This window comes from Oncorhynchus mykiss, chromosome 1 (genome assembly GCF_057628025.1).
Source record: "Oncorhynchus mykiss isolate SJ-2025 chromosome 1, ASM5762802v1, whole genome shotgun sequence".
NCBI classification, from domain to species: Eukaryota; Metazoa; Chordata; class Actinopteri; order Salmoniformes; family Salmonidae; genus Oncorhynchus; species Oncorhynchus mykiss.
Genome location: NC_143022.1, coordinates 82,074,019 through 82,098,877, shown reverse-complemented (window position 1 = coordinate 82,098,877; position 24,859 = coordinate 82,074,019). Strand labels below are relative to the sequence as shown.

The window sequence follows — 24,859 nt, the reverse complement described above, 5'->3', positions numbered from 1 at the left end:
TCGCACACATTACTCTATCTCTCTCTCTCTCTCTGTCTCTCTGTGTCTCTCTCTCTGTGTCTCTGTCTCTCTCTCTCTGTCTCTCTGTCTCTCTCGCTCTGTCTCTGTCTCTCTCGCTCTGTCTCTGTCTCTCTATCTGTCTCTGTCTCTCTCTGTCTCTCTCTGTCTCTCTCTCTCTGTCTCTCTCTCTGTCTCTCTCTCTGTGTCTCTCTCTGTCTCTCTCTCTCTCTCGCCGTGTCTCTCTCTGTCTCTCTCTCTCTCTCTCTGTGTCTCTCTCTCTCTGTGTGTCTCTCTCTGTGTCTCACTCTCTGTCTCACTCTCTGTCTCACAAACAGACTGTTGTGCTGTATTTTGTCTCTGCACGATTGCCAGGAGCTGGGCACATGGTGTGAGGCGGGACGCATGATTGGTTTCCAGTCACACGTAGAGCAGGGGAATAAGGTATGAAGCCTGATGCTGTGTGTGTGGGTTCAGTGGTCAGTGTCCAGGTTGGGAGGTCATGGGGTGAGGTTAGTGGGTTATGTAGTTACTGTAGGGTCATTGTAGTGGCAGGGGAGGGCTGTGGATCTAGGCCACACAGCCAAATTGGAACAAGAAGGAAAGAAATCCAATTCATATTCTTATCTCAACACCTGTCACACAGCAAGATACTTTTCAACCTCTGGAGTGCTTCCCTGTTTTCAATTTCAGTGTGTGTGCGTGCTTGCATGTGCAGATATGTATGTGTGTGTGTAATGGTTTCCGTTAAGAAAGTGTGGCGCCAGACATTTGACCGGCAGCATTTTAATTTACCGGAAGTGTAAGAAATTTACTGGGACCATATGCATTGTGTGTCCACCCACTGTTCTCAGAATGACAGAAATACCATTCAGCTTAAGGTAATTCATCTTAACAGAACATGCAACTCTGATGCCGCAGCATGCGATTTGAAGATTAAAATCATTCAGAATAGGCTACTACACCAGAAAGCATGATTTGGCCACAGAGGATCATTAGCTTCTTAAGAAAAAAAATGGTGGATCGTTTTAAATCGCATTGCCTAGGTTACAGTCGGAAGGGCCCGTAATTTTGGGCAGAGCGCGCAGAAAATACCAAGTAGATGATTGAGTTGCGACTGTCAGTGAAAAGCAGAGAGACCCAGCCAGGCAAACCGCAATATTTAAAAATTCAATAGCGGAAAAAAAGTTTGGAAAACTAACGACCATTGCTGTAAAGCGAAGACAATGAAAAGACTCCAATCTGTCTTACTTCTCAAAATTCTGAACTTAATTGATTGGAAAGTATTGGCACCAGCGGAGAACTTCGACCATATCCCCGTTGCGTGTGCATATTCACGGTCTTTATCATTAGGTCACTGCCACTTTGTTTGTTTTTGGACAATAATTTCCCCCTCCAGGTTAGATGTATTTGTCTCCCCTTTTTCGTAGGCCGATGATATGAATCAGACAGCGTTGTTTTTATTGATCAGTTTGTCGGTGTCAGCAGAGTAGGCTACCCTGTCATTTTTGTCATAGATGAAAAAATATTCAGCTAATGTCTCAGAATAAAGTGTAGTAGAATTGCATGAAATGTGTCTAATAAAGGCCACATTTTCCTGTGCAAAGAAAGGAGAAGAAATGTAGGTTTTTTGATCTGATGCCAAGGTTACTCTAAACCACTACGTGGTGCAGTCTTTTTTGAGAACAGTGATTGTATAACGCAATCTGAAAGTATTCAGACCCCTTTGACTTTTTCCACATTTTGTTACGTTACAGCCTTATTCTAAAATGTATAAAAATAAAACACAAATCTTATTAATCCACACACACTACCTAATAATGAAAAAGCGAAAACAAGTTTTTAGAAATGTTTGTAAATGTATTAAAAATAAGAAACATACCTTAGTTACATAAGTTTACATAAACTCTCCTTCCAGACTCATATCAAACATCTCCAATCTAAAATCAAATCTAGAGTCGGTTTTCTATTCCGCAACAAAGCCTTCTTCACTCACGCCGCCAAACTTACCCTAGTAAAACTGACTATCCTACCGATCCTCGACTTCGGCGATGTCATCTACAAAATTGCTTCCAACACTCTACTCAGCAAACTGGATGCAGTTTATCACAGTGCCATCCGTTTTGACCTGTATGCTCTAGTCGGCTGGCCCTCACTACATATTCGTCGCCAGACTCACTGGCTCCAGGTCATCTACAAGTCCATGCTAGGTAAAGCTCCGCCTTATCTCAGTTCACTGGTCACGATGGCAACACCCACCCGTAACACGCGCTCCAGCAGGTGTATCTCACTGATCATCCCTAAAGCCAACACCTCATTTGGCCGCCTTTCGTTCCAGTTCTCTGCTGCCTGTGACTGGAACGAATTGCAAAAATCGCTGAAGTTGGAGACTTTTATCTCCCTCACCAACTTCAAACATCTGCTATCTGAGCAGCTAACCGATCGCTGCAGCTGTACATAGACTATCGGTAAATAGCCCACCCATTTTTACCTACCTCATCCCCATACTGTTTTTATTTATTTACTTTTGCACACCAATATCTCTACCTGTACATGACCATCTGATCATTTATCACTCCAGTGTTAATCTGCAAAATTGTAATTATTCGCCTACCTCCTCATGCCTTTTGCACACAATGTATATAGACTCTCCTTTTTTTCTACTGTGTTATTGACTTGTTAATTGTTTACTCCATGTGTAACTCTGTGTTGTCTGTTCACACTGCTATGCTTTATCTTGGCCAGGTCGCAGTTGTAAATGAGAACTTGTTCTCAACTAGCCTACCTGGTTAAATAAAGGTGAAATAAAAATAAAATAAATTTAAAAAGTACCCTTTGCTATGAGACTCGAAATTGAGATCTGATGCTTCCTGTTTCCATTGATCATCCTTCAGCTGTTTCTACAAATTGTTTGGAGTCTACTTGTGGTAAATTCAACTCATTGGACATTATTTGGGAAGGCACACATCTGTTTATATAAGGTCTCACAGTTGACAGTGCATGTCAGAGCAAAAACCAAGCAGACCATGAGAAACAAGATTCTCTGGTCTGATGAAACCAAGATTGAACACTTTGGCCTGAATGACAAGTGTCACGTCTGGAGGAAACCTGGCACAGTCTCTACGGTGAAGCATGGTGGTGGCAGCCTCATGCTGTGGGGATGTTTTTCAGCGTTAGGGACTGGGAGACTCGTCAGGATCGAGGGAATTATAAACGGAGCAAAGTACAGAGAGATCCTTGATGAAAACTTGCTCCAGAGCGCTCAGCGCTGGAGAGAGCTGAAAATAGCTGTGCAGCGACGCTCTCCATACAACCTGACAGAGCTTGAGAGGATCTGCAGAGAAGAGTGGGAGAAACTCACCAAATATAGGTGTGCCAAGCTTGAAGCGTCATACCCAAGAAGACTTGAGGCTGTAATCGCTGCCAAAGGTGCTTCAACAAAAAAGGGGCAGTAAAGGGTCTGAATACTTATGTAAATGCGATATTCCAATTTGCAAAATAAATACAGTTTTTTCTTTGTAATTATGGGGTATTGTGTGTAGATTGATGAGGGGGAAATAACAATTGAATCCATTTTTAATAAGGCTGTAAAATGTGGAAAAAGTCCAGGGGTCTGAATACTTTCCGAATGCACTGTATATACAAAAGTATGTGGAACCCCTAAACCCCTAATTCGGCTATTTCAGCCACACCCATTCCTGACAGGTGTATAAAATCGAGCACACAGCCATGCAATCTCTATATTGGCAGTAGAATGGCTTTACTGAAGAGCTCAGTGACTTTCAACGTGGCACCGTCATAAGATGCCACCTTTCCAACAAGTCAGTTCGTTAAATTTCTGCCCTGCTAGAGCTTCTATGATCAACAGTAAGTGCTGTCATTGGCTAGGAGCAGCAACGGCTCAGCCGCAAAGTGGTAGGCCACACAAGCTCACAGAATGGGACCGGCGAGTGCTAAGCATGAAGCACGTAAAAATTGTTTGTCCTATGTTGCAACACTCACTACCAAGTTCCAAACTGTCTCTGGATGCAACGTCAGCACAATAACTGTTTGTCGGGAGCTTCATGAAAAGTGTTTCCATGGCCGAGCAGCCGCGGCAGGTAACCTAGTGGTTAGAGCGTTGGGCCAGTAACCGAAAGGTTGGTGGATCGAGTCCCCGAGCTGACAAGTGAACTTGGCTAGGCTTTTTTGAAGCAAGATAAGACATGGCTCATATGTAGAAAAAAGTTCAGGTTTCAAATAATGAAGTATATGTTTTCAAAATGCATACTGCCTCCGGCTCATTGCAAAGTGGTGTGTGACACGCTGAAGCCTGCCTAGTTGCCTATGCACATGAATGGCGAATGGGAAGCTCGCTTCAATTACCAGTTGAGAAATAAAAATAGTAGCTCTTTATAATTGTGGCATCAAAACAGTTTTTTACACCCGATTGCCTTCAGAAATGTTGTGCAATGATTAGGCTTATTAAAGCACGTTTCACTCCAGCAGCAATAAACAGCTGTTTGAGCAGAATCAGCAGCTCTCACGCTACATCCACTGGTATTTAAAATACATTATTTCGCAATGTCATTTTTTGATGTTGCCAGCTTGATCACATGATAGCTCACATTCTGTTTCACTTTGAAACGAGTGTATTTTTTAACCTTTATTTAACTAGGCAAGTCAGTTAAGAACAAATTCTTATTTTCAATGACTGCATAGGAACAGTGGGTTAACTGCCTTGTTCAGGGGCAGAACGACAGATGTTTACCTTGTCAGCTCTGGGGATTAGATCTAGCAACCTTTCAATTACTAGTCCAACGCTCTAACCACTAGGCTACCTGCTGTCCCTTGTTGGTTTGCTTGTTTTGATTACTGATCAAATACTCTGAGTGTGTGTGAGAGTGTGTTCGTACTGTATGTGTCTATGCACAAGTGTGAAATCAAAGGTATGTTAAAAATGGAAAGAAAATAGCACAGCCAACACAGTTTGGTTCAGCATGGTAGTGAGAAAAGGGTTTGGAGTGGCCTCATTGCTGGGTATTTTGGGTCCTTGTGAATATAAACCATATTTATTTTGACAGTGAAGCAAAAAAATTGTCAATTTGGCCCCATACTCCAGCATTTTGGATTTGAGATTTTTAGGAGCCTCTTAGGAGGCTGTGTCTAATTAATATCATACAGACGGACTCAGCAGCCTCCCCTTCCTTTCCATCTTCCCCTTCACAACTAAGCTCTATGCATGTTCCCCTTGAACCCAGGACCCAAAGGAGAGGAAGTAAACAGACTCCGTTTCAGAGGTTTATTTTGGCACTTCTGCCGCCACCCTGCCTGGCACGCTGTGTGGCCCAGTGGGGTCATGGCATAGGTGGGTCCGTGTGTGTGAGTGAGACGGGAAGTTGGCTTTTTAAATCTCCCAGCTCAGCATTTACCTCAGCATGTTCCTCCTGTTACTGACAGCAGCTGCTGCACTAACAGACGCATCATAGAGACTGTCTCTGTGTGTGTGTGTGTGTGTGTGTGTGTGTGTGTCACACGAAAACGCAAACGCCCACAGCGACCTTTAATCTCCAACCTTCCGCCCTCTGTTACGGCTCACAAAGAAAGCCATGCTGAGGGTCCACTGGCACACAGTGTGTCTGAGTTTGACTGTGGCCGAGACTGTGGCAGCTTAATAGCAGATGAAGTGTTCCTAAGGACAGTGGTGCTTTTCTCTCTGAGTGAGAGGCAGCCAGACAGACAGCAGAGAGACTGGTGGAAGGAGGCCAGGGTGGTCCTCCATCTTGGCACCATTACCACAGGATAAGCTGCTTAATCAGACAGCCCCAAGATGAGTGTCGTGTTTAAGTGTTAGTGTTCTCTGGGGAGACGGAGAGTGGGGCCCCTTTTAAAGTCCCCTTGTTGCATCTTAACACTACTGTCATGTTCCTAAGATTTACTGAGGACAAAGATAATTGTTTGAAAAATATTTTTGTCTTGACCTTGCCTTTGTGTAAGTGGAATACAATTGGTTTCAAACTCTTATACTCACAAGGCCTTATAACTCTGCTGTGGCCTCTGTGTTCAAATTGAAGTTCTCTTGAGCTGTTTTGTGGGGTTGTTTTTCACAGTGCCTTCTATAAGAACCGTACATAATGAATTAAGCTCTGTCTTTGGCTATGAAATATTAATTACTGCTACTTTATGACCCTCCTAACAAGGGTTGTCCAGCCACTGAATGGAATCCAGGTCTTGTTATGTATAAGCACAGGGAAGTGACCGTTGCCTACATTATTTATCTTTATAAACTGGTTGGTTCGAGCCCTGAATACTGATTGATTGACAGCCGTGGTATATCAGACCGTATACCATGAGTATGACAAAACATAATTTTTTTAAATTACACTGGTAACCAGTTTATAATAGCAATAAGGCACCTCGGGTGTTTGTGGTATATGGCCAATATACCACGGCTAAGGGCTGTATCCAGGCACTCTGCGTTGTGTCGTGCGTACGAACAGCCCTTAGCCGTGTTATGTTGGCCATATACCGCACCCCCCCGGGCCTTATTGCTTAAGTAACCACTGCCTGACTAGCTTTGCAAACAGAGCCATTACATCTGAATCCATTTATTGACTCAAGGGGCAGATTTGACAATGTATCATATGTGTTTAGATAGGCTTGTCAAAGTGGTGGAGTATGTATTTACAAAGCAATGGTTTTACGCGCTCTTGCCCTTTCCAAGGTACCTCCCTGGGTTTTGTAGAAGTTGGGTTATGGCAATAAACATGGGTGTTTGGACTGCAGTAATGACCCCTGGCTCATAAACCAAGCCAGATGATCAAATGCCACCTACCACAATCACCCTCATGCATATGGTACTCCGACTCCCCATAGTCTGCCCTCAGTTCCCTGCCTGCTTTTTCAGAACATTGTCTTTGTAGTGGTTGCCTTGACAAACAGGGTCAAATGAAGGATTTGTTGAGTTTTACACACACCTGACTGGGGTTGCTAAAGACCACTTGTGACATGGATCATATTTTTCAAGCCTCTATTAGGTCCTAGCTGCCCTCTCCCTTCTTTTAGTAGCATTCAAGTTGTTCTGGGCTGTCTGTAGCTTACTAAATCCCCTGCTGCCCAGTACACAGACAGACACATGGCTCCTGCCCCGGAGCAGAACAGAGAGGTATCGTCAGACAGGGCTGTCAGGGGAAATCACCTCATCATAACCAGGGAAAGGACAGCACCTGAAGCAGCACACAGCAGTGTCACCTCAGATAGCACCTCTACAAGCGACTTCTCAGGACACTCCTCCCTGGCCCAAAATAACCCTCAGGGATGATGTTATTAACAGTCTGTGATAGGACTGTGATGTCTTTGGCAAAGTGACATATCTCTTGTTAAGCTCATTGTTTTCTGTCTTCCATTCTTCTCTCTCTCCCCTCTCTTACTTCCCCCTCTCTCTCTCTCCCCCCTCTCTGTTACTCCCCCCTTTCTCTTTCTCTCCCATTGTTGCAGTTGCGACTCCGAGAACCGTTACCTTGGCAACCCCCTCAGAGGAACGTGTTACTGTAAGTACCCCACCTCTGTAGCCCCACCTGAGTCTCTATTGTATTTTCGTCCTCCAGATCTTGCCGTGGTCCTATTTTTTTCCTTTCATTTTTTACACACACACACACACACACACACACACACACACACACACACACACACACAGGCGCGCACGCACCTGGTCAGTTGCAGTATCTCACACAACTGCACATCTCTGTGACCTTTGCCCTGCACTGAGGGTGGGCTAAGCAGATGGTAGCATTTACTCTGTGGCAGGCGTATGGCAGTAATCAACTGCAGCTTTGTCTGGCTCTAAACTTGATTTTACAGATTTGTAGCTGGAGATGGTAGCAGGGTTTAGAGGGACTTCTGTCTCCAGATGTCAATGTCAGACCACTGGCCTCATATTGATTTGAATCATTTGCAGCACATTTGTGGTTTTTCAAGTTAAAGTACACAGGGGGAATGTTTTACTGAAAACAGATTCTCGCTGACATCATCCGGTAGAAGTTGGTACACTAACCACGGTTGTAAGTGTTGCTGTTTAGGAACAAAGTTCAAGTACTGTCACTTCCAATAGTAATCCAGTTGAGTTTAGTCATGAATTAGTTTAGTTCTGAGAGAGATAGTAATCCAGTTTAGTGTAGTCATGAATTAGTGTAATTCTATATGAGAGATAGTAATCCAGTTTAGTGTAGTCATTAATTAGTGTAATTCTATGAGAGATAGTAATCCAGTTTAGTGTAGTCATTAATTAGTGTAATTCTATGAGAGATAGTAATCCAGTTTAGTGTAGTCATTAATTAGTGTAATTCTATATGAGAGATAGTAATCCAGTTTAGTGTAGTCATGAATTAGTGTAATTCTATATGAGAGATAGTAATCCAGTTTAGTGTAGTCATTAATTAGTGCAATTCTATGAGAGATAGTAATCCAGTTTAGTGTAGTCATGAATTAGTGTAGTTATATATGAGAGATAGTAATCCAGTTTAGAGTAGTCATGAATTAGTGTAGTTCTATAAGAGAGAGAGAGTAATCCATTTGAGTGTAGTCATGAGTTAGTGTAGTTCTATGAGAGAGGTTGTCAATTGCAACTTTGATGTTAGTGGTCAGAGTTGCTTAGGTCAGGAAGCTTTACTTTTTTAAGCTTTACTTTCACTTACCTAGTTTAAAACTACCACCACAAATTGCATGTATTTGAAACATTCATTTCAATAGTTGATATTCAGTATTGCTTTATCTTTATATTGTCAGATTCTAACCAGCTCTAGAAAGGTTAAATACATGTGCCTGCATCAATCACAGTAACACCCTCTGTCTCCTGTTATTCATGAGAGATTGTGTCTGTTCAGCTGACTGGCATGAGGCATCATGTCTAAGTGAGGAGGGCACTAGATGGCATCCTCGCTGTGCAGTGTACCCACACTTACCAGGGGGACGTGGGTCCGGAATTCACTTCCATCACTATGGTCACCTCGAGAGCTGTCTATCTGTGTAACTCTGTTTGGCTACAGACGGTGTCTCCTGAGGGACATGCCGTATCCTGATCATTCCACTGCGTCGGTTGAGAGGGTTCAAAGTCATTATGAGCTTGTCCATTTGCTCCCTAACACAGCCAAGGGTGCACACAAATACTCAATGTTACATTAGAAAGACATTTGTTTCCTGTGTCCCTTCATCAAACCTTGTTATATCAAACAGAACAGTGGCTGTAAATCATCTATTAGCATGCCATTCAAATGAGAAAACGACCGATAATCGGCCAAGCTGGTATAGTGACCTTTTCTAGTCTATCGGCTACCGGCCCTTCTCTATCGGCTTCACCGATTAGTCCCGCTACACGGCAAGGCTGCTACTATGCCGCTCACCGCTTGAGCCACGAGCACTGCACAATGCCAAAGAATATCTAGCTGGGAAAATCAGCAGCAACAAGCTCGCTCATTCTCCAACAGAATGGTGCAGTATTGAGAAAAGGACGAATTGACAAAGTGACAAATCAACCTCCTGTCACAAATATTAATTTAATAATAAGGCTTTTAGGTCAAACGGATTTAAGTTTGCCTGCATTAAAGTCTCGGGCCACTAGGAGCGCCGCTTTTGGATGAGCATTTCTTGTTTGCTTATGGCCTTATAGAGTTGGTTGAGTGCGGTCATAGTGCCAGCATCGGTTTGTGGTGGTAAGTAGACGGCTACGAATAATATAGATGAGAACTCTCTTGGTAGATAGTGTGGTCTGTAGCTTATCATGAGGTATTCTACCTCAGGCGAGCAATACCTCGAGACTTCTTTAATATTAGACATCGTTTACCAGCAGTTATTGACAAGTAGACACACATCTCCACCCCTCATCTTACCAGACGTAGCTGCTCTGTCCTGCCGATGCACGGAGAAGCCAGCCAGCTCTATTTGAAATCTTTGGTTGTTTAGTACATGGCCTTACATGTGAATCCTTAAAGAGCTGGATGGGGCTAAAGCTTAAGAGGGTGTGAATGATGCTGTGAATGATGCTGTTTGGTTGTAGACAAAGAAGATCTCTCCACTAGGTGTACCAAAACATTCAAACATTTCTCAAAAGTGAGGTTACAACATTCAAAACAGAATTACTTTCCCATTGTTCCTCAACTGTAGTGTATGATATACCATTTTCTAGCTCTGAGTCTCTACTTTTATCCAATGTAAAAAAACACAATTTCACAAATATCATCGCCATTGAGCTAGTTCTCATAGTAGCAGTAAACAGCACCAAGTGATATGAGAGATGTGAAAGGGAATGGAGTTACAGCCTCTCTCTATCCAATCGTAGCAGTAGGATCACGTTAAAACCCGCCCATTTCTTGACAGATAGCTGAACTATCCAAATGATTTGTTTTGAATTTCTTCCTGGCAGCTGAGTTTGTTTTTCCTCTTGATCACAAAAACCACAGATCTCAAACCAACAACAGTGTCTATATGATGTCCTTCCATACAGGCGTGACATGCTGGAGTGATGCTTCTATGCAAATGTTGTTGCTCAGTAGGCTAATATGTGCATTCACCTGTATTGTGAGTAGGCCTATGCCATCTTAATTTACCCAATTTATCAAAAGATTTACCATTCAAATAAAATTATTACCTTTATGTTATGTCCTTAGATTTGTAAAAACAGTCCAATTCATTTTGATAAAAAAAATAAAAAATATGCATTAATGTGTACATGGCTGATTCTGGGAAATGTTGTCTGAAAGATTCTCTAATTCAATGATATTGAATTATCAGCCTAAAATATCGGACATCGGCATACCTTGACCCCCAAAAATTGGCCCTAAAAATCCATGTCGATTGTTCTCTAATTCAGATTTCACAGTGGACATGGAGGATGAATCACAGCTGTATTTGACGTCTGTGAGAAGGCGTGACTGATTTTAATCCTAACAGGCAGAGTCATCAGCAAAGCTGTCGTTCACCTCATATGAGCAATTCGCTGTTGGCTGGGCTCCCCGCTTGTGCCATCAAACTCTTGCAACTTATCCAGAATGCTGCAGCCCACCTGTTGACCAACCTTCCTAAGTTCTCCCATGTCACCCCGCTCCTCTGCACACTCTACTGGCTTCGAGTCGAAGCTCGCATCCACTACAAGACCATTGTACCTGCCTACGAAGCAGCAGGAGGAACTGCCCATTCCTAGCTTCAGACTAACCCTACAACCCAACCTGAGCACTCCGTTCTGCCATCTCTGGTCTCTTGGCCATCCCACCCTTCCGAAAACGTCTGAAACCCTACCTCTTCAAAGAGTATCTTAAATAATCCTCAAATGCCTTTCGTGAACGAACACTCGCGCTTGATCTTTTTTTCCCTCGCACGAGTTGTGACATTTTAGATCTACATCTAATTACATCTTTGGTGCAGTTTTTCTCAAGGTCAGAAATGCACAACGTGTTGTCTTATGTAAACAAAGTGGGAGCTGCTGGTCAGGTCTGTTTCACTGTCTATACTATTGGATAAGAGAGCTATCACCTCAGCTGTTCACCCCAAATGGACATCATCAAATCAAAACCCAACCTTCATTTACCTGTTATGATGCACAGATTTTCCAAACTCTGTTTCAGACGAGACTGACTTTATGAACAAAATTATCCTTTTGACACTATCTAGTCAATTTTGACACTAGAATAACTGTTTCTGACTTGAATCGACACCACAAAGGTCATTTTCAAAGTGATTTGTTGCTTTTTAAAGGCAGTTACTCTTTTAAGGGTTATGTAGGATCAAATGTTTAGCCCCACTTAAATGCTACTTAGATGGATACCCAATGTCATAACCATGGCTTTGATGTATGCCCAATAGGTCATAGTCAATCAAGATTCAAAGCTTTTATCATGTTGTTTTGCTAAATCATGAGTCCAGCCCTGCCTTTCCTAGAAGCACTGCCAGTGCGGATTTGATGGACATGTAGGATATGCAGACGTGTGGGATGTGTAAGCTGGGATGTGAATGGGTAGGTTATAGAGACTAATTGTGCCAATTATGCCTAGTGAATCAGGGCGACTGAAGTGTAGCGCACACACCGCCCTCTCTTTGAGTGGATTGATGTTTACTTTGCAGGCTCATTACATGCTAATTATTTAACCATCCGCTAATGTCAGTTGTGACAAGGCAGAACTATCAAGCACAATGACACTAATAATGATAGTGACAGTAATGATGATGAGGCATTACATTTTATTAATGGAGATATTGCTACTGTACGCCTACTACTACTACTTCTACTAATACTTCTACAATTACTGTATGGCTTTACTATGTACTTATTCTACTACTACTACTACTACTACTACTACTACTACTAAGTAATTATACTAATGCTAATACTTCCTATCACTGGAGGCTGGTCTAGTTCATTGTGCTGTTGGAGGACCAGTACTGTGGTTCAACTCAGATGACTTCCTACCAGAATGTAATCATGGCTGGTTCTAATGAGGAAGCTGGTCGTCAGTAGCTGACCAGGCTGGTGTGGTAATGAGTTGCCCTCACAGTGGAGCAGTGTTAGCTACCAGGCCCTAATGAAGGAGCCACCAAGTGCGTCCCACCAGCCACACCACCTGCCATTACCAGCCTTTACCCTCAAGCCTCTTTTCATGAGAGGATCAGACACCCTGTACTGACACATAAACACTATCTGACCGGCACTCTGCACTGACGCGTAAACACTATCTGACCGGCACTCTGCACTGACGCATAAACACTATGTGACAGGCACTCTGCACTGACGCCTAAAGACTATCTGACCGGCACTCTGCCCAGACGCCTAACCAGTGTCAGATAGAGATATTCTCCCCAGACCCAAGCACAGAGGCTTCTCTGTGTTGATCGTCTCTACTTGCCAAATTAGACTGTGGTCTGTAGACTATGGTCTGTCCGACTGAGGGAACTATCGCCACGTGAACTAATCCTAGTCATTCTGAGCATACAACTTCTACAATAAATGTCTGAACATTATCAGTCAGGCAGTTGGCTCAGACAGCTGAGCGCTACCATCAGACAGCTGAGTGCTACCATCAGACAGCTGAGTGCTACCATCAGACAGCTGAGTAGTACCATCAGACGGCTGAGTAGTACCATCAGAAAGCTGAGTAGTACCATCAGACAGCTGAGTGCTACCATCAGACAGCTGAGTAGTACCATCAGACAGCTGAGTAGTACCATCAGACAGCTGAGTGCTACCATCAGACAGCTGAGTGCTACCATCAGACAGCTGAGTGCTACCATCAGACAGCTGAGTGCTACCATCAGACAGCTGAGTGCTACCATCAGACAGCTGAGTGCTACCATCAGACAGCTGAGTGCTACCATCAGACAGCTGAGTAGTACCATCAGACATCTGAGTAGTACCATCAGACATCTGAGTAGTACCATCAGACATCTGAGTAGTACCATCAGACAGCTGAGTACTATCATCAGACAACTGAGTAGTACCATCAGACAGCTGAGTAGTTCCATCAGACAGCTGAGTAGTTCCATCAGACAGCTGAGTGCTACCATCAGACAGCTGAGTAGTACCATCAGACAGCTGAGTAGTACCATCTGACAGCTGAGTAGTACCATCAGACAGCTGAGTGCTATCATCAGACAGCTGAGTAGTACCATCAGACAGCTGAGTAGTACCATCAGACAGCTGAGTAGTACCTTCAGACAGCTGAGTAGTACCATCAGACAGCTGAGTAGTACCATCAGACAGCTGAGTAGTACCATCAGACAGCTGAGTAGTACCATCAGACAGCTGAGTAGTACCATCAGACAGCTGAGTAGTACCATCAGACAGCTGAGTAGTACCATCAGACAGCTGAGTAGTACCATCAGACAACTGAGTAGTACCATCAGACAGCTGAGTAGTACCATCAGACAGCTGAGTAGTACCATCAGACATCTGAGTAGTACCATCAGACAGCTGAGTAGTACCATCAGACAGCTGAGTAGTACCATCAGACAGCTGAGTAGTACCATCAGAAGCCCTTATTCATAGCTATGCCTCCATCATGGGGTGGCAGGGTAGTCTAGTGGTTAGAGCGTTGGACGAGTAACCGGAAGGTTGCCAGTTCAAACCCCCGAGCTCACAAGGTACATCTGTCGTTCTGCCCCTGAACAGGCAGTTAACCCACTGTTCCTAGGGCGTCATTGAAAATAAGAATTTGTTCTTAACTGACTTGCCTAGTTAAATAAAAAATAAAAATCATTACAAGTGTCACTTTACCTGGAGGCCCAGAATAATCAAGGACACCACTTCTCCTGAGCCATTGTTCTGAAAGTGACGTCTCAATGGTGTCCTTTTTGAAAATTCCTTTTTCAGTGATTTTATATAATAATAATAATAATAATAATATATGCCATTTAGAAGGTGCTTTTATCCAAAGCGACGAACAGTCTTGCATGCTTACATTTTGTATGGGTGTACCCGGGAATCAAACCCACTCTCCTGGCACTGTAAACTCCACACTCTACTAACAGAGCCATACAGGACCATCTTGACCTTTTAAGAAAAGTATTTTAACTTAATTATATTGCTTATATTGCTTTACCCCTGTACTATCAGGCTGTACATTCTGTTGTTAGTCTTTGAAGAGTGTTTCTAATGCAAGGTAATGAATAGTAACAGGCCCTGGATGACATCTCCAAGTGGATCCTGTATAGCAGATGTTGAATGAGGCTTCATTCAACTCATTGGACAGTTCATATCATTGATTGCCCAGAGAGTGCACATACCTGGCTTCCTAGGTCTGATCAAAAGGCATGAAGCAGGCTTCTGAATATGAAATTACTTTACAGGTGAGATTTTGCACTTTTGAATTATTTTGTTTCAGACACTGAATAAAGTTACACATTATGCTAATGCCATGACTCATTTATGAAAACTTTTAAAACAGATGGATTTCCTTTTAGTCTTGTGCGGCTCATTTGAGGCTTACCTTGCTTTATTTAATTATCTTTGTAAGGTCAAATTTGTCCCCAACGAACATGTAATGTATGCATGTCGTTTAGATTATCCAAGGTAAATAGTTGTATTGTTTTGCTGATGTCAGTTTTAATTTGCACACTGAGCTTTTGCACCACAGTGGATAATATTATATCAGGCGTGAAATCGAACATATTGAAACGTGTAGAAAATGATTGTGCAATTTGACAAGTCTTCCACTTTTCATAATGTCATTAATTGTCTTCTGGATAACACACACTCTCTCATTACCACAGAAACAAGAGGGGTTGTTTGAGTGGGCACTGCATTGCTCCAAATAACATGAATACGCACAATACTGGCTCCAAACACCCCAGAAATTCTCTGCTTTTAATTTCCCTGGACTTCTGTGTCCCCTTTACAGAGCATGTGGAACTTTCTGAAGTTTACTGACGACCCTTATGGGATAAACAACACACAGCAACGTGTGTGCCCGGAGCGGGAGGGAGAGAGAGACACACACATCGGCTTTGATCTGATATCTGCTAATTCCGTGACGGCCAAACAAAACCAACTATTTGTCAAACATAATTTCCTTTCGTCTTGCTAAGGCTTAAAATATGTGTTCTGAAAGGATGTCAAATGAAGTCTTCTCTGAACTCTGCAGGAGTGTTTTATTGTCAAGTTAGAACGATGACAAACAGTTGTTTGTTCTCCTGGTGCGTGAACACATTCATGGCTGATTGAACATCAGTTCACAGAAGCCGTGAAATGGGGGAGTGAATGGCACAGTATGAGCTTCTGAGGCAGAGACGTGTGGTGTATTCAGCTGTCATTGACAAGTTATGAAGATGGCATTTCCTATTAGGGAGTGGGAATTGGTTGTGATGGCCAGTGTGTGTATAGCACAGGAGGCTGGTGAGGGGAGGATGGCTCATAATAATGACTGGAATGAAGTGAATGTAATGGTATCAAACACACAAGGAAACCATTCCATTTCAGCCATTGCTATGAGCCCATCCTCCCCAATTACGGTGCCACCAGCCGCCTGTGGTATATAGGCCTTGCTTTTACCCAGTCCACAAGGACTGTTTTCTAATGCTCCCTGACACTGAATTGATCAGTTCATAGCGTTGACTGCCCATAGAGTGCACATACCTGGCTTCCTAGGTCTGATCAAAAGGCATGAAGGAAACCTGCAGGCTCAGCAACCCCTTGAGGACCTGAGTTCAGTTGTGCACCCCCTGGTTGAACCTGAAATCCTCTAAAGAGTTAATAACAGTGATCTGAAGGGTTAACAGTGAAACGTCCTGCTGAGCATATTGACAATCCACTAGAGACCGTCTCTCACATGGCTCCTCCTAGACACTACCCTCCGAATCAAGGGCTTTCTTCTGAATGGAATCAGACAAGGTGACCTTTCTAGATTCCTGCCGAGGTACAGATGTTAAATGTTCCAAATCCCCGCATTACACCCCACTGTGACTCGTACTATGAGGCCCTGTCATTGAATAGGACAAAAGTTTATAAAAATAGAACTGGCATTGAATCCCAGTGAATATTTTCTATACTGAACAAAAATGTAAAAGCAAAATGTGTTGGTCCCAAGTGTTGATCCCACGTTTCATGAGCTGAATAAAATATCCCCAAAATATTCTATATGCACAAAAAGTTTATTTCTCTCAAATGTTGTTCACACATTTGTTTACATCCCTGTTAGTGAGCATTTATCCTTTGCCAAGATAGCCCATCCATCTGACAGGTGTGGCATATCAAGAAGCTGATTAAACAGCATGATCATTACACAGGTGCACCTTGTACTGGGGACAATAAAAGGCCACTCTAAAATGTGCAGTTTTGTCACACAACACAATGCCACAGATGTCTCAAGTTTTGAGCGAGTGTGCTTTTGGCATGCTGACTGGAGGAAGGTCCACCAGAGCTGTTCTCGGCGAATTTAATTTGAATTTCTCTACCATAAGCCACCTCTAACGTCGTTTTAGAGAATTTGGCAGTACGTCCAACCGGCCTCACAACCGCAGACCACGTGTATCCATGTCAGCCCAGGACCTCCACATCCGGCTTCTTCACCTGCAGGATTGTCTGACCAGCCACCTGGACAGCTGATGAAACTGAGGAGTATTTCTGTCTGTAATAAAGCCCTTTTGTGGAGAAAAACTTATTCTGATTGGCTGGGCCTTGCTCCCCAGTGGGTGGGCCTATGCCCTCCCAGGCCCACCCATGGCTGTGCCCCTGCCCAGTCATGTGTAATCCATAGATTAGGGCCTAATTAATTTATTCCAATTGACTGCCTTACATGAACTAAACCTAGTAAAATCATTGAAATTGTTGCATGTTACGTTTTATATTTTTGTTCAGTATATTAGTGGTACACCCATGTCATAGATCTTCCTCTACTCTTGTTTGCGCTGATTGCAATACTGCATTATTGATATGAAAATGAAGGCAGCCACATGCACTTGTGGTCTGTTTCTTGGGTGACTCTTCCGGCTGGGGTTCTTCAGACTGTGTGTCCCTGCACTTTAAGAAGATGGTCCCTGATCTGCTGTTTGTCTCTCTGTCCCTGCAGACAACCTGCTGATTGACTACCAGTTCACCTTCAGCCTTCTCCAGGAGGATGACCACCACTACACCGCCATCAACTTCATGGCCACTCCTGAACAGGTCAGTCACTACACAGAGGTGTCAGACACCATGGGCCCGAGGGACGGGTCTCATCTAGCCTTTCTGTTATGTATTTAATGCATCTAGTTTGCTGTGAAACAGAGAACCCACATTAGCATCATTCCAAGTCATTCCAAACCATCATAGTGTTGGTTTGGAATACGTGTGTTTGACCTCCTTTTGTGTTAATATTTTACAGAGCAACAAGAACCTGGACATGTCCATCAATGCGTCCAACAACTTCAACCTCAACATCACCTGGTCTATTGGATCAACAGGTAGCTTGTCTTGTTAGATTGTCATTTGCCATAGAGTGGATCAATATGTGCCATAGTGACTGTTTATTTGACAACATGTTGAGGGCTTTCCCTCTCATTTGATCCTATTGTCCACCTTTGCTACACTTACAACGGTCTACGGCAGATATCCCCCACTCAGCGTCAGACAGCGTACATCCCCTGCGCTACAGAATCCAATGTAGGACGTTATTCACCTAGGATGGGAAAGAAACTCATATAATCTCTCTTTGTCATCTTTTCCAGAGGGATTGGTACTTTTGTTGTTCTGGTCTGTGTCCCTCATTAGACAAGAATGTCTGTAGGGGAATGCCCCTCTTGACAAATGTAGGGGAGATAGTTTTTAATTATAGCATTGGTGTTTTTGTGTGATTTCAATTAAGATACAACTTTGCCCAGTCTGTACCGGGCCCAGATTTGTGTTTTTTTTAACTTGATTTGAGAGGAAACTTCAGGGCTTGAATATATGTGCAGAGCAATTAGAGGGAGTGTGTTATGTCACTGATAAATTGGTTGGGGTCATCTTTTATTAAAGCTGTCCCAAAGTCTGGCCTGTTAATGCAGTATTCTTGATAACGTCTTCATTTTGGACCACTTAAAATATAAATGCATGTCTGTTTTTTTTAAGAAAGTACATTTCCACTCTCCTTATATATTTTCAAGCTTCTTTTGGACAGTTCAAAAATGACAAGGGGATACGTAGTTGAAGATGGGAGAAAGTTGGAAGGGTCCACTCAGGGAGCCATAGTTCTACCACAAAATGTACATGCATCTACAGTATAATGTATGCTCTGAAACTGTCATTGTACTGGACTCACTCTAGACTCACTATAATTGTGAATGCCAGTGGTGGGTAAAGTACTCAATTTCACATAATCTGTTTTCGAAAACACCACTAGCCTGGCTAATCTGTATTCTCAAACGTCACCAGCCTGGCTAATCTGTATTCTAAAACGTCACCAGCCTGGCTAATCTGTATTCTAAAACGCCACTAGCCTGGCTAATCTGTTTTCTAAAACGCCACTAGCCTGGCTAATCTGTATTCTAAAACGTCACCAGCCTGGCTAATCTGTATTCTAAAACGTCACCAGCCTGGCTAATCTGTATTCTAAAACGTCACCAGCCTGGCTAATCTGTATTCTAAAACGTCACCAGCCTGGCTAATCTGTATTCTAAAACGTCACCAGCCCGGCTAATCTGTATTCTAAAACGTCACCAGCCTGGCTAATCTGTATTCTAAAACGTCACCAGCCTGGCTAATCTGTATTCTAAAACGCCACTAGCCTGGCTAATCTGTATTCTCAAACGCCACCAGCCTGGCTAATCTGTATTCTAAAACGTCACCAGCCTGGCTAATCTGTATTCTAAAACGCCACTAGCCTGGCTAATCTGTATTCTCAAACGCCACCAGCCTGGCTAATCTGTATTCTAAAACGTCACCAGCCTGGCTAATCTGTATTCTCAAACGTCACCAGCCTGGCTAATCTGTATTCTAAAACGTCACCAGCCTGGCTAATCTGTATTCTCTCTCGACTGTCATCATGAAACTCAGTTTTTGTTCGACTGGCACAACTGTCACAGCAGTACCTATCCCCAATCACACATACCAGTAGCTAGTACCTATATGTGCGATTTGACTATCACCAACTGTACTATCCTCTCAGTATCCTTCCTTTGACGTTTTACACTATGACCTACCTCTCACCCCCAGCTGGCACCATCTCTGGCGAGGAGGTGCCCATCGTGTCCAAGACCAATATCCAGGAACACAGAGACAGCTTCTCCTGTGAGAAGTTCAACTTCCGAGTCAACTCCAACATCACCTTCTATGTCTATGTCAGCAACTTCTCCTGGCCAATCAAGATCCAGGTAAGGTTCTGTCAGTAGTGATTTAACCAACCACAAATGAGGTATGAAAAAACAACAACATTTGTTTAACAACTTGAATGGGTTGTCAGAGGGTTACTGTTTCCAATGGGGTAATAGCCCTATGTCTTGAATGGGAATTATTTGGAATGCAATTTCTCCATGAACACAGTTGACTGTCTCTTGGTTCCATCGATATATTAAGTGATTGTACTTAATCAGATTGAATAGAACTGTAATAATGTGAACAACTGAAGGCCTTGCTGATTGCAGACACAGCAGGACCCTCATTATCCCTCTGTTCCTATAGCAATGGTTAAGCAACACAGAGGATACACTACCATTATAATGAGTTTGTATAATTCATTGTTGTTTTTCTTTTGGTAGAATGTTCCACTTTCTTGGAAGACAATTACAGGACCTTAGTATTCACACCCGTTGACTTTTTCCACATTTTGTTGTTACAGCCTGAATATAATATTTATTACATTTAGATTTTGTGTCACTGGCCTACCCCATAATGACAGTGGAATTATGTTTTTAGACATTTTTACAAATTAATAAACAATGAAAAGCTTGAGTCAAGAAGTATTCAACCCCTTCGTTATGGCAAGCCTAAATAAATGCAGGAGTAAAAATTTGCTTAACAAGTCACATAATTTGCATGGACTTTTAACATGATTTATGAATGACTTATGAATGACTATCTCATATTTGTACACCACACATACAATTATCTGTAATGTCCCTCAGTCAAGCAATGAATTTCAAACACAGATTCAACCACAAAGACCAGGGATGTTTTCCAACGCCTCGCAAAGAAGGGCACCTAATGATAGATGGGTAAATAAAAAAAACAGACATTGAATATCCCTTTAAGCATGGTGAAGATATTAATTACACTTTGGATGGTGTGTCAATACACACAGTCACTACAAATGTACAGATGTCCTTCCTAACTCAGTTGCCGGAGAGGAAGGAAACCGCTCAGGGATTTCACCATGAGCTCAATGGTGACATTTAAACAGTTAGTTTAATGTCTGTGATAGGAGAAAACTGAGGATGGATCAACAACATTTGAGTTACTCCATAATACCAACCTAAATGACAGAGTGAACAGAAGGAAGCCTGTAGAGAATAAAATATTCCAAAACATGCATCCTGTTTGCAATAAGGCACAAAATACAAAGGTTCACCTATTCCTCGACTGAAGGAGGACAACCATCTCTGCAGCATTCCACCAATCAGGCTTTTTATGGTAGAGTGGCCAGACGGAAGCCACTCAGTAAAAGGAGCATGACAACCCACTTGGAGTTTGCCAAAAGGCACCTAAAGGACCATTATACCATAAGGAACAATATTCACTGTACAGAGAGATCCTTGATGAAAACCTGCTCCATAGCGCTTAGGACCTCAAATTGGGGGCGACGGTTCACTTTCCAACAGGACAACGACCTTAAGCAAACAGCGAAGACAACGCAGGGATGGCTTCAGGACAAGTCTCTGAATATCCTAGAGAGGCCCAGCCAGAGCCCGGATTTGAACCCAATCTAACATCTCTGGAGAAACCTGAAAATTGCTGTGCAGCGATGCTCCCCATCCAAGCTGAGCGAACTTGAGAGGATCTGCAGAGAAGAGTGGTAGAAACTCCCAAAATACAGATGTATAAGCTTGTAGCTTACTACTTATGTAAATGTAGTAGTATTTCAGTTTATTTAAAAAAATAAAAACATTTTTTTCTAAAAACCAGTTTTTGCTTTATCATTATGGGGTATTGTGTGTAGGTTGATGGAAAAAATATATATCCATTTTACAATAAGACTGTAACATAACAAAATGTGGAAAAAATCAAGGGGTCTGAATACTTTCCGAATGCACTATATGTACACAGTGAATAATTTCCCCCTCCAAAAATATATGTAAGGTTTTATTCTTCCTGCAATGGATTTGATCGGTTCATAGGAATGCTCAGAAACAATATCTCTTTTAAACAATATCTGTCTCTACAGAATATATAAATATGTTAAACGTCTCTAGAACTCTCGGTGTGTGTCTTTTTAAGGCATAAAACCTTGATAGAACGACATTGAGCATAAATTATAATGAAACGTGTTTGGCAAAAATATCATCTTTAATGATCCGTGAGTTTTGCAGTGTCACCATCAATTACTTAGGATTGCCTTAAAACTGAGACGGCCGTACAAAATATTCATGGTTTAATCTTATGAACCATAAAATTGAAGTAGACTTTGGCAGTGATATTTTAAGGTGACTGTCACACGCAATGTTGTGATTAAACGGACTGAAATCTGATTGAATGGACTGACTGCAAACAGCGTGCCTAGTTAATTGACACTGAGATCCACTCTAATAGTACTGAGCAAAAAGAAAGAAAGAAAGATGGTGGTACAGGAAATGCTAGACATATGTTGCAATGGGATATGTCAGAGGAGTAGAGCTACACATCTGGGACAGTTGCACACTCCGAAGCTCATACAGTATTTGGGATTCCTTTCTGGGTAAGGACTGGCACAATTACCATACAACCGCGTAACCGACGGTTATGGATGAATACAGTCATGAAAAGAAATAACCGTCATAACCCTTTTGCTATTCGGCCAATTACAGTTATTCCATGACCATCACAGCATAGCATCAGCTGGCCTTAGATGCAGCAATCAAACAGATTAACATTATTAGAGGAGAACCTCCAATATCAAATACAGGCAAGTTGAAGGTGCTCTGGTAGGATTCCAATATGAATGCAGTTGATTGCAGACTGTCCTGCGGCTTGTGTTTAGGTCATCCGTCCATCGATCGGGGCTCATATGTATTTCCCATTAATGCTGTTTTATCAGAGCACTATTTAGATGTGATGGTAACGTGAGACGTTAATTATCATGATGAGCCCTATCCCACAGAGGTATATAGAGCCGTCTCAGCCGCAACTCTGTCGTCAGTAACACGAGACCAGGCCCGGCCGTTCTATTGACCTCGGTGGCTTCCGATACAGACACGGTAATAATGTTTAGGAATTGCCCAGAGGATTCCTAATGACCAGTCTCAATCATGCTCTAAAGTTTGGTTTAGGATGTAATGTCTATACGATTTTTTTCAAATCTAGTGATGGCTCACTATCAGCATCTGTCCTTTCATCTGACTGAGTGACTTGTGTGTTGAGAAGAAACTCGTTGGATTTTAAATCCAGAACGAGATGCCGTTTTTCCAGGTTTCTGTAGCTATTGTTATGTAAATACTCTTTCAGACCAGTCATATTGTAAGCTTTATTCTGGGATGTGCAGGCCAGGTCAGTCTAGCTGTGTCCTCTTCAGAGTGTGTCAGATGGAGGCAGAGATGTGTTGCTCTGTGGCCTTGGCTTTCGGATGCTGACAAGAGAGAGATTACTATCACCACCAAGACTATGATTAGTATACATCATCCCTGTCCTCTCCTCCACTCTCTCTTTCACATCCATTCTAAAAGGTTTTTACTCAAAAAAAAATTCTCATTCACGGATACACACAGAATAACACCCTCTCTGAATTAAATGAACCCCTTTGAATTTCTATTTGTTTCCTGGACAAAAATAAGGGATTGAATATCGTCTATAGTTTCCAAATCTGGTCTGTGAGGTGTAGGGCTGTGGCAGTCATTGCATTTTGTCAGCCGGTAACTGTCATGCAAATAACTGCCGGTCTCACGGTAATCGACTGTTAATTAACAGAGACCCGTTTAGCATCTCCGGCTTCCACATGTAGCCTACAAGCCCCCGATACTGATCTTTGTAACATCTACTTTTTAGTCTAATAAATCCATTTAATATAGCCTACACCATCATAACAGATCCGTAAGTAGTCTATTTCAGAAAAACTGAAGAGTATATTTGGTGCAACTGATTATTAGAAAAAAGTTGCATGAAAGGCTTGTGCTCATCTCTGTTTCCTGCGCAGGCGGCACACACTTCATCAGTCTCTCATTCACAATTTGACAAGATAATATTCTCACCCATCAGACTATTGTCAATTCAATCAGAAAGTATTCACAATCCTTGACTTTTCTCCCCAAAAATGGTCTTATAGCCTGAATTTAAAATGGATTAAGTTGAGATGTTGTGTCACTGGCCTACACACAATACCCCATAATGTCAAAGTAGAATTATGTTTTTTTGAAATGTTAGCAAATTAATAAAAAATGTGTCAATAAGTATACAACCCCTTTGTTGTGTGTAGCCTAAATAAGTTCAGGAGTAAAAATGCCCTAACAAATCACATACATTTTATGGACTTGCTCTGTGTGCAATAATAGTGTTCAACATGGTTTTTGAATGACTACCTCATCTCTGTACCCCACACAAACTCTTATCTGTAAGGTCCCTCATTGGTGCAGTGCATTTAAAATACAGATTCAACTACAACGACCAGGGAGGTTTTCCAATGCCTCGTAAAGAAGGGTAGATGGGTAAAAAAAACAAAACAGATGTTGAATATCCCTTTAATTACACTTTGGATGATGTATCAATAGACCCAGAGATACAGGCGTCCTTCCTAACTCAGTTGCCAGAGAGGAAGAAAACCGCTCAGGGATTTCACCATGAGGCCAATGTTGACTTTAAATGGCTGTGATAGGAGAAAACTGAGGATGGTTCAACAACATTGTTGTTACTCCACAATATTAACCTAAATCAGTGAAAAGGAGGACGCCTGTACAGAAAAAATGTTGTTCCAAAACATGCATCCTGTTTGCAGCAAAGCAGTAAAGTAAAACTACAAAAAATGTGGCAAAGAAATGTACTTTTTGTCCTGAATACAAAGTGTTATGTTTGGGGCAAATCCAACACAAACACATCACAGAGTACCACTCTTCATATTTTCAAGCATGGTGGTGGCTGCATCATGTTATGGGTATCCTTTTCATCGGCAAGGACTATGTAGTTTTTTAGGATAAAAATAAACAGAATATAGCTAAGCACAGGCAAAATCCTAGAGGAAAACCTGGTTCAGTCTGCCTTTCAGTAGGACAATAACCTAAACCACAAGGCCACATGTACACTGGAGTTTCTTACCAAGACAATATTGAATGT

At 42.3% G+C, this 24,859-nt stretch overlaps 1 protein-coding gene across 2 annotated transcripts in view; it reads left to right on the top strand.

Annotated features, from left to right (window-relative positions):
- LOC110532724 (attractin-like protein 1) overlaps positions 1-24,859 on the top strand; it is a 322,954-nt gene that overhangs the window by 141,903 nt on the left and 156,192 nt on the right. For both annotated transcript variants that reach the window (XM_036986147.2, XM_036986138.2), the window contains 4 exons: positions 7,474-7,526; positions 17,523-17,617; positions 17,817-17,895; positions 19,625-19,782. In XM_036986147.2, coding sequence (XP_036842042.1) covers positions 7,474-7,526; positions 17,523-17,617; positions 17,817-17,895; positions 19,625-19,782 — 385 coding nt within the window. The remainder of the gene's footprint in view (positions 1-7,473; positions 7,527-17,522; positions 17,618-17,816; positions 17,896-19,624; positions 19,783-24,859) is intronic.